We start from the raw sequence: 10,844 nt of genomic DNA, 5'->3' as shown, positions 1-10,844 counted from the left end.
AGACAGACAGATTGCTGAGGGTAATGTATTAGAGAAAAATGTGCAAACACACTCCTGGAGAGACAGTAATGAATTAAACATTGCAGAGTGACATTCACACATCACACTGTTGACTCTGCTGGGGATTTGAATCAAACACTGTTGACTCTGCTGGGGATTTGAATCAAACACTGTTGAATCAAACACTGTTGACTTTAACATTTACATTTAAGTCATTTAGCAGACGCTCTTATCCAGAATCAAACACTGACATCCAGTGACTCACTTTACAAATAGTGCATCTAAAACTTAGGGGTGGGGTGAGAGGGATTACTTAACCTATCCTAGGTATTCCTTAAAGAGGTGGGGTTTCAGGTGTCTCCGGAAGGTGGTGATTGACTCCGCTGTCCTGGCGTCGTGAGGGAGTTTGTTCCACCATTGGGGGCCAGGGCAGCGACACTGTTGACTCTGTGGTAGGGATTTGTTTGGGTGTAATCAAACACTGTTGACTCTGCTGGGGATTTGAATCAAACACTGTTGACTCTGCTGGGGATTTGAATCAAACACTGTTGACTCTGCTGGGGATTTGAATCAAACACTGTTGACTCTGCTGGGGATTTGAATCAAACACTGTTGACTCTGCTGGGGATTTGAATCAAACACTGTTGACTCTGCTGGGGATTTGAATCAAACACTGTTGACTCTGCTGGGGATTTGAATCAAACACTGTTGACTCTGCTGGGGATTTGAATCAAACACTGTTGACTCTGCTGGGGATTTGAATCAAACACTGTTGACAGGTCCCCAAACACTGTTGGCTGGGGATTTGAATAGTGTCTGAAGGACAGGTCCCCCAGGGGGACGGAGGAGAGGACAGGTCCCCCAGGGGATGGAGGAGAGGACAGGTCCCCAGGGGGATGGAGGAGAGGACAGGTCCCCAGGGGGATGGAGGAGAGGACAGGTCCCCCAGGGGGATGGAGGAGAGGACATGTCCCCCAGGGGGATGGAGGAGAGGACATGTCCCCCAGGGGGACGGAGGAGAGGACAGGTCCCCCAGGGGGATGGAGGAGGACAGGTCCCCAGGGGGATGGAGGAGAGGACAGGTCCCCCAGGGGGATGGAGGAGAGGACAGGTCCCCCAGGGGGATGGAGGAGAGGACAGGTCCCCCAGGGGGATGGAGGAGAGGACAGGTCCCCCAGGGGGATGGAGGAGAGGACAGGTCCCCAGAAAGATGGAGGAGAGGACAGGTCCCCAGGGGATGGAGGAGAGGACAGGTCCCCCAGGGGGATGGAGGAGAGGACAGGTCCCCCAGGGGGATGGAGGAGAGGACAGGCCCCCCAGGGGACGGAGGAGGAGGAGAGGACAGGTCCCCAGGGGGATGGAGGAGAGGACAGGTCCCCAGGGGGATGGAGGAGAGGACAGGTCCCCCAGGGGATGGAGGAGGAGGAACAGTGAAGGGCTCGTAGTTTCTCCTTTTAAACTTCATAATAGCTCCATGGTGCTGCGGGCGGGGGGGGGGTCACGTACCTCTTGACAACGTCGGCTCCGTTCCAGCAGGCCAGTCCATCGGCGGAGGCCAGCTGGTTCACACACAGCTGGTTCGCCAGGCCACCGTAGAAGGTACGGTACAAACGCAGACTGTTCAGGAACTCTCTGTTGAGACAGACACACGGGGGACCAACGCTGGTATACTTCCACACCCCCAGTCCTCTCAAGAACCTCATAACGCTAAAATCATCATCTAAGCAAACCTTAACAACTAAATACGCCCTGAGAGATCAACCTTTTGAGTGCGGTCTAAAAGTGCTGAAGAAGTGCCGAGTAGAAAATTAGGACTATAAAGTGAGTGGTTAGCAGTGGTGAACTGAGACAGTGTACTCACTTCCTCCTGGTAGCCAGGCTGTTTCCTGTTTCTCTGATGAAGGCTTTGAGAGGGATGGACTCTCCGTCCTGCTGGTCGCTGACTGACTGGGCAGGCTGTCTACTGGGACGACCACATACTTTATACACCTGGAGCACAACAAGCACAGAGAACAATCAGCTGATGTACAGGTCCTAATGTTAGAGAGCTCCTAACAGGGTGCAGTGACAGAATGTCTCCACTAGATGGACCCAGAGGAGTCCCTCCTAACAGGGTGCAGTGACAGGATGTCTCCACTAGATGGACCCAGAGGACTCCCTCCTAACAGGGTGCAGTGACAGGATGTCTCCACTAGATGGACTCAGAGGACTCCCTCCTAACAGGGTGCAGTGGCAGGATGTCTCCACTAGATGGACCCAGAGGACTCCCTCCTAACAGGGTGCAGTGACAGGATGTCTCCACTAGATGGACTCAGAGGACTCCCTCCTAACCGGTGCAGTGGCAGGATGTCGCCACTAGATGGACTCAGAGGACTCCTCCTAACAGGGTGCAGTGGCAGGATGTCTCCACTAGATGGACCCAGAGGACTCTGGTCTAAAGTAAAGCACTGTAGGGTAGTGATCATCAACTAAATTCAGCAGCGGGACGATTTTGTCTTGAGCTGATGGTCAGGGGCTGGTGGTCAGGGGGCTGGTGGTCAGGGGCTGGTGGTCAGGGGGCTGGCGGCCAGGGGGCTGGCGGCCAGGGGCTGGTGGTCAGGGGGCTGGCGGCCAGGGGGCTGGTGGTCAGGGGCTGGCGGTCAGGGGCTGGCGGTCAGGGGGCTGGCGGTCAGGGGCTGATGGCCAGGAGGCTGGTGGCCAGGGGGCTGGTGGTCAGGGGCTGGCGGTCAGGGGCTGACGGCCAGGAGGCTGGTGGTCAGGGGCTGCTGGTCAGGAGGCTGGTGGTCAGGAGGCTGGTGGTCAGGAGGCTGGTGGTCAGGAGGCTGGTGGTCAGGGGCTGGTGGTCAGGAGGCTGGTGGTCAGGGGGCTGGTGGTCAGGAGGCTGGTGGTCAGGAAGCTGGTGGTCAGGGGGCTGGTGGTCAGGGTGGCTGGTGGTCAGGGGCTACTCACTGTAGTCTATGTTGAAGTGAGCCAGTCTAGTGTACACTACTCACTGTAGTCTATGTTGAAGTGAGCCAGTCTAGTGTACACTTCACTGAAGTCTATGTTGAAGTGAACCAGTCTAGTGTACACTTCACTGTAGTCTATGTTGAAGTGAACCAGTCTAGTGTACACTACTCACTGTAGTCTATGTTGAAGTGAGCCAGTCTAGTGTACACTACTCACTGTAGTCTATGTTGAAGTGAGCCAGTCTAGTGTACACTTCATTGTAGTCTATGTTGAAGTGAGCCAGTCTCGTGTACACTACTCACTGTAGTCTATGTTGAAGTGAGCCAGTCTAGTGTACATTACTCACTGTAGTCTATGTTGAAGTGAGCCAGTCTAGTGTACACTACTCACTGTAGTCTATGTTGAAGTGAGCCAGTCTAGTGTACACTACTCACTGTAGTCTATGTTGAAGTGAGCCAGTCTAGTGTACACTACACTACTCACTGTAGTCTACCCCGAGTATACCAAACATCCGGAACACCTTCCTAATATTGAGTTACACCCCCTCCACCTTTTGCCCTCAGAACAGCCTCAATTCATCAGGCCACCGACTCAACAAGGAGTCGAAAGCGTTCCACAGGGATAATGGTTCCTGTTCTGTGAAGGGAGTACTACACAGCGTTGTACCAGACCTTCAGTTTCTTGGCAATTTCTCGCTTGGAATAAATAGCCTTCATTTCTCAGAACAGGAATAGGGGCCTGTTTGGGACCCAGTCATGCTCTGTTTGGGATATGTCCCCAGGACTGACTGGAGCTAATTCTCCCTGGTTAACAGTCTGGACAACCTCTTCTGGCTACTGGGGATGATCTAACTCTCCCAGTCTGGTTAACAGTCTGGGTTAACAACCTCTTCTGGCTACTGGGGATGATCTAACTCTCCCTGGTTAACTCTCCTGGTTAGTCTGGACAACCTCTTCTGGCTACTGGGGATGATCTAACTCTCCTGGTGGTTAACAGTCTGGACAACCTCTTCTGGCTACTGGGGATGATCTAACTCTCCCTGGTTAACAGTCTACAACTCTTCTGGCTACTGGGGATGATCTAACTCTCCCTGGTTAACAGTCTGGACAACCTCTTCTGGCTACTGGGGATGATCTAACTCTCCCTGGTTAACAGTCTGGACAACCTCTTCTGGCTACTGGCGCTCGCTGCCACAATGGTCTATTCTGAGAATGTTCTGGGCACGCTGTTTTTGAGTGGTATGTACCGTGTGTGTGTGTGCGTGTGCGTGGTTGTGTGTCTGTGTGTCGTGTGTGTCTGTGTGTCTGTGTGTCTGTGTGTCTGTGTGTCTGTGTGTCTGTGTGTGTGTGTGTGTGTGTGTGTGTGTGTGTGTGTGTGTGTGTGTGTGTGTGTGTGTGTGTGTGTGTGTGTGTGTGTGTGTGTGTGTGTGTGTGTGTGTGTGTGTGTGTGTGTGTGTGTGTGCAGTACATTCCTGGGTGACAGAGTGGTAGCAGATCAGTATTACAACTCCGGCTGGGTCTGGACACTACCAGTCTAGTCAACTCCGTCTGGGTTAGTCCAGACACTACCAGTCTAGTCAACTCCGTCTGGGTTAGTCCAGACACTACCAGTCTAGTCAACTCCGTCTGGGTTAGTCAGACACTACCAGTCTAGTCAACTCCGTCTGGGTTAGTCCAGACACTACCAGTCTAGTCAACTCCGTCTGGGTTAGTCCAGACACTACCAGTCTAGTCAACTCCGTCTGGGTTAGTCCAGACACTACCAGTCTAGTCAACTCCGTCTGGGTTGGTCAGACACTACCAGTCTAGTCAACTCCGTCTGGGTTAGTCCAGACACTACCAGTCTAGTCAACTCCGTCTGGGTTAGTCCAGACACTACCAGTCTAGTCAACTCCGTCTGGGTTGGTCCAGACACTACCAGTCTAGTCAACTCCGTCTGGGTCTGGACACTACCAGTCTAGTCAACTCCGTCTGGGTCTCTACCAGTCTAGTCAACTCCGTCTGGGTTAGTCCAGACACTACCAGTCTAGTCAACTCCGTCTGGGTTGGACACTACCAGTCCAGACACTGTCTGGTCAACTCCGTCTGGGTTGGTCCAGACACTACCAGTCTAGTCAACTCCGTCTGGGTCTGGACACTACCAGTCTGTCAACTCCGTCTGGGTCTGGACACTACCAGTCTAGTCAACACTACCAGACACTACCAGTCTAGTCAACTCCGTCTGGGTTAGTCCAGACACTACCAGTCTAGTCAACTCCGTCTGGGTTAGTCCAGACACTACCAGTCTAGTCAACTCCGTCTGGGTCTGGACACTACCAGTCTAGTCAACTCCGTCTGGGTCAGACACTACCAGTCTAGTCAACTCCGTCTGGGTTGTCAGACACTACCAGTCTAGTCAACTCCCGTCTGGGTTAGGACACTACCAGTCTAGTCAACTCCGCCTGGGTTAGGACACTACCAGTCTAGTCAACTCCGTCTGGGTTGGTCCGGACACTACCAGTCTAGTCAACGTCTGGGTTAGTCCAGACACTACCAGTCTAGTCAACTCCGTCTGGGTTAGTCCAGACACTACCAGTCTAGTCAACTCCGTCTGGGTTAGTCCAGACACTACCAGTCTAGTCAACTCCGTCTGGGTTAGTCCAGACACTACCAGTCTAGTCAACTCCGTCTGGGTTGGTCAGACACTACCAGTCTAGTCAACTCCGTCTGGGTCTGGACACTACCAGTCTAGTCAACTCTGTCTGGGTCTGGACACTACCAGTCTAGTCAACTCTGTCTAGGTTGGTCCAGACACTACCAGTCTAGTCAACTCCGTCTGGGTTGGTCCAGTCTAACTGGGTTGACAGACACTACCAGTCTAGTCAACTCCGTCTGGGTTGGTCAGACACTGCCAGTCTGGTCAACTCCGTCTGGGTTGGACACTACCAGTCTAGTCAACTCCGTCTGGGTTAGTCCAGACACTACCAGTCTAGTCAACTCCGTCTGGGTTCCGGACACTCCAGAGTCGCTCCGTCTGGGTTAGTCCAGACACTACCAGTCTAGTCAACTCCGTCTGGGTTGGACACTACCAGTCTAGTCAACTCCGTCTGGGTTAGTCCAGACACTACCAGTCTCCTCGTCTCCGTCTAGTCTCTTTCTGAGAAAAATGTGTTTTTCCACTGCCAGTCTTCATCCGTCTGGGTATGGACACATTAGTCACTCCGTCTGGGTTGGTCTGGTGACTGGTTGGGTTTCATACCAGTCTAGTCAGCTCCCGTCTGGTGGACATTGGTTGGTTTACCAGTCTAGTCAGGGACATTATTCACTTAGTCTGGTGAGTCAACTCCGTTGGTTTATAGGGACATTACTCACTTAGTCCTCCGTCTGGGTTAGTCCAGACTGGTTGGTTTCCGTCTGGGTCTGACATTATTCACTTAGTCTGGACACTGACTGGTTGGTTTTAGTCAACTCCGGGACATTACTCAGTCTGGTGACTGGTTGGTTTCATGTTAGTCACTTAGTCTGGTGACTGTCTGGTTGGACACTTTTCAACTAGGGACATTATTCAATTAGTCTGGTGACTGGTCTGGACACTACCAGTCCTATCAACTCCGTCTGGTGACTGGTTGGTTTATAGGGACATTATTCACTTAGTCTGGTGAGGTTGGTTTTATCATTACTCACGTCTGGGTTTGGTTTTTAGACACTATTCTAGTCAACTCCGTCTGGTGACTGGTTGGTTTTATAGGGACATTCACTCACTTAGTCTGGTGACTGGTTGGTTTCATGTTATTCACTTAGTCTGGTGACTGGTTGGTTTCATGTTAATCACTTAGTCTGGTCTTGGTTTCAGAAATATGTGTTTCTTTTCATTTAATCTTAGTCTGGTGACTGGTATAGGATGTTATTCACTTAGTCTGGTGACTGGTTGGTTTTATAGGGACATTATTCACTTAGTCTGGTGACTGGTTGGTTTCATTATTCACTTAGTCTGGACTGGTTGGTTTCATTACTCACTTAGTCTGGTGACTGGTGGTTTCATGTTATTCACTTAGTCTGGTGACTGGTTGGTTTCATGTTAATCCTTAGTCTGGTGACTGGTGGTTTCATGTTATTCACTTAGTCTGGTGACTGGTTGGTTTTAGGGACATTATTCACTTAGGGTGACTGGTTGGTTTCATGTTAATCACTTAGTCTGGTGACTGGTTGGTTTTATGTTAATCATAGTCTGGTGACTGGTTGGTTTTATGTTATTCACTTAGTCTGGTGACTGGTTGGTTTCATGTTATTCACTTAGTCTGGTGACTGGTTGGTTTCATGTTATTCACTTAGTCTGGTGACTGGTTGGTTTCATGTTATTCACTTAGTCTGGTGACTGGTTGGTTTCATGTTAATCACTTAGTCTGGTGACTGGTTGGTTTCATGTTATTCACTTAGTCTGGTGACTGGTTGGTTTCATGTTAATCACTTAGTCTGGTGACTGGTTGGTTTCATGGGACATTATTCACTTAGTCTGGTGACTGGTTTTTATAGGGACATTATTCACTTAGTCTGGTGACTGGTTGGTTTTAATCACTTAGTCTGGACATGTTATTCACTTAGTCTGGTGACTGGTTGGTTTTCATGTTATTCACTTACTCTGGTGACTGGTGGTTTCATGTTATTCACTTAGTCTGGTGACTGGTTGGTTTCATGTTGTTCACTTGGTCTGGTGACTGGTTGGTTTCATGTTAATCACTTAGTCTGGTGACTGGTTGGTTTCATGTTATTCACTTAGTCTGGTGACTGGTTGGTTTCATGTTTAGTCACTTAGTCTGGTGACTGGTTGGTTTCATGTTATTCACTTAGTCTGGTGACTGGTTGGTTTCATGTTAATCACTTAGTCTGGTGACTGGTTGGTTTCATGTTATTCACTTAGTCTGGTGACTGGTGGTTTCATGTTATTCACTTAGTCTGGTGACTGGTTGGTTTCATGTTAGTCACTTAGTCTGGTGACTGGTTGGTTTCATGTTATTCACTTAGTCTGGTGACTGGTTGGTTTCATGTTAGTCACTTAGTCTGGTGACTGGTTGGATTTCATGTTATTCACTTAGTCTGGTGACTGGTTGCTCATGTTAATCACTTAGTCTGGTGACTGGTTGGTTTCATGTTATTCACTTAGTCTGGTGACTGGTTGGTTTCATGTTAATCGCAGGTCTGGTGACTGGTTGGTTTTATAGGGACATTATTCACTTAGTCTGGTGACTGGTTGGTTTCATGTTATTCACTTAGTCTGGTGACTGGTTGGTTTTATAGGGACATTACTCACTTAGTCTGTTGACTGGTTGGTTTTATAGGGACATTATTCACTTAGTCTGGTGACTGGTTGGTTTCATGTTAGTCACTTAGTCTGGTGACTGGTTGGTTTTATAGGGACATTACTCACTTAGTCTGGTGACTGGTTGGTTTTATAGGGACATTACTCACTTAGTCTGGTGACTGGTTGGTTTTATAGGGACATTACTCACTTAGTCTGGTGACTGGTTGGTTTTATAGGGACATTACTCACTTAGTCTGGTGACTGGTTGGTTTTATAGGGACATTATTCACTTAGTCTGGTGACTGGTTGGTTTCATGTTAGTCACTTAGTCTGGTGACTGGTTGGTTTTATAGGGACATTATTCACTTAGTCTGGTGACTGGTTGGTTTCATGTTAATCACTTAGTCTGGTGACTGGTTGGTTTCATGTTAATCACTTAGTCTGGTGACTGGTTGGTTTTATAGGGACATTATTCACTTAGTCTGGTGACTGGTTGGTTTTATAGGGACATTATTCACTTAGTCTGGTGACTGGTTGGTTTCATGTTAGTCACTTAGTCTGGTGACTGGTTGGTTTCATGTTAATCACTTAGTCTGGTGACTGGTTGGTTTTATAGGGACATTATTCACTTAGTCTGGTGACTGGTTGGTTTCATGTTAATCACTTAGTCTGGTGACTGGTTGGTTTTATAGGGACATTATTCACTTAGTCTGGTGACTGGCTGGTTTCATGTTATTCACTTAGTCTGGTGACTGGTTGGTTTCATGTTAATCACTTAGTCTGGTGACTGTTTGGTTTCATGTTAATCACTTAGTCTGGTGACTGGTTGGTTTTATAGGGACATTACTCACTTAGTCTGGTGACTGGTTGGTTTTATAGGGACATTACTCACTTAGTCTGGTGACTGGTTGGTTTTATAGGGACATTACTCACTTAGTCTGGTGACTGGTTGGTTTCATGTTAGTCACTTAGTCTGGTGACTGGTTGGTTTTATAGGGACATTATTCACTTAGTCTGGTGACTGGTTGGTTTCATGTTAATCACTTAGTCTGGTGACTGGTTGGTTTCATGTTAATCACTTAGTCTGGTGACTGGTTGGTTTTATAGGGACATTATTCACTTAGTCTGGTGACTGGTTGGTTTCATGTTAATCACTTAGTCTGGTGACTGGTTGGTTTCATGTTAATCACTTAGTCTGGTGACTGGTTGGTTTTATAGGGACATTATTCACTTAGTCTGGTGACTGGTTGGTTTTATAGGGACATTATTCACTTAGTCTGGTGACTGGTTGGTTTCATGTTAGTCACTTAGTCTGGTGACTGGTTGGTTTCATGTTAATCACTTAGTCTGGTGACTGGTTGGTTTTATAGGGACATTATTCACTTAGTCTGGTGACTGGTTGGTTTCATGTTAATCACTTAGTCTGGTGACTGGTTGGTTTTATAGGGACATTATTCACTTAGTCTGGTGACTGGCTGGTTTCATGTTATTCACTTAGTCTGGTGACTGTTTGGTTTCATGTTAATCACTTAGTCTGGTGACTGTTTGGTTTCATGTTAATCACTTAGTCTGGTGACTGGTTGGTTTTATAGGGACATTACTCACTTAGTCTGGTGACTGGTTGGTTTTATAGGGACATTACTCACTTAGTCTGGTGACTGGTTGGTTTTATAGGGACATTACTCACTTAGTCTGGTGACTGGTTGGTTTTATAGGGACATTATTCACTTAGTCTGGTGACTGGTTGGTTTCATGTTAGTCACTTAGTCTGGTGACTGGTTGGTTTTATAGGGACATTATTCACTTAGTCTGGTGACTGGTTGGTTTCATGTTAATCACTTAGTCTGGTGACTGGTTGGTTTCATGTTAATCACTTAGTCTGGTGACTGGTTGGTTTCATGTTATTCACTTAGTCTGGTGACTGGTTGGTTTCATGTTAATCACTTAGTCTGGTGACTGGTTGGTTTCATGTTATTCACTTAGTCTGGTGACTGGTTGGTTTCATGTTATTCACTTAGTCTGGTGACTGGTTGGTTTCATGTTATTCACTTAGTCTGGTGACTGGTTGGTTTCATGTTATTCACTTAGTCTGGTGACTGGTTGGTTTCATGTTAGTCACTTACTCTGGTGACTGGTGGTTTCATGTTATTCACTTAGTCTGGTGACTGGTTGGTTTCATGTTATTCACTTACTCTGGTGACTGGTGGTTTCATGTTATTCACTTAGTCTGGTGACTGGTGGTTTCATGTTATTCACTTAGTCTGGTGACTGGTTGGTTTCATGTTATTCACTTAGTCTGGTGACTGGTTGGTTTCATGTTATTCACTTAGTCTGGTGACTGGTTGGTTTTATAGGGACATTATTCACTTAGTCTGGTGACTGGTTGGTTTCATGTTATTCACTTAGTCTGGTGACTGGTTGGTTTCATGTTAATCACTTAGTCTGGTGACTGGTTGGTTTTATAGGGACATTATTCACTTAGTCTGGTGACTGGTTGGTTTTATAGGGACATTATTCACTTAGTCTGGTGACTGGTTGGTTTCATGTTATTCACTTAGTCTGGTGACTGGTTGGTTTTATAGGGACATTATTCACTTAGTCTGGTGACTGGTTGGTTT

At 47.7% G+C, this 10,844-nt stretch overlaps 1 protein-coding gene across 1 annotated transcript; it reads right to left on the bottom strand.

The window, feature by feature from the left end:
* Nucleotides 1-1,454: 1,454 nt before the first annotated feature.
* Nucleotides 1,455-2,465, bottom strand: LOC124029058 (glypican-5-like). Its single transcript, XM_046340910.1, has 3 exons — nt 2,277-2,465; nt 1,862-1,989; nt 1,455-1,632 (listed from the first exon to the last, which is right to left on the bottom strand). The coding sequence occupies exons 1-3, from the start codon at nt 2,463-2,465 to the stop codon at nt 1,455-1,457; spliced, it is 495 nt and encodes a 164-aa protein (XP_046196866.1).
* Nucleotides 2,466-10,844: the final 8,379 nt, after the last annotated feature.

This window comes from Oncorhynchus gorbuscha, unplaced genomic scaffold, assembly GCF_021184085.1.
Source record: "Oncorhynchus gorbuscha isolate QuinsamMale2020 ecotype Even-year unplaced genomic scaffold, OgorEven_v1.0 Un_scaffold_5368, whole genome shotgun sequence".
Classification (NCBI taxonomy): domain Eukaryota; kingdom Metazoa; phylum Chordata; class Actinopteri; order Salmoniformes; family Salmonidae; genus Oncorhynchus; species Oncorhynchus gorbuscha.
The sequence above is the reverse complement of the archived record's forward strand: the minus strand, read 5'-3'. Positions and strand labels throughout refer to the sequence as shown.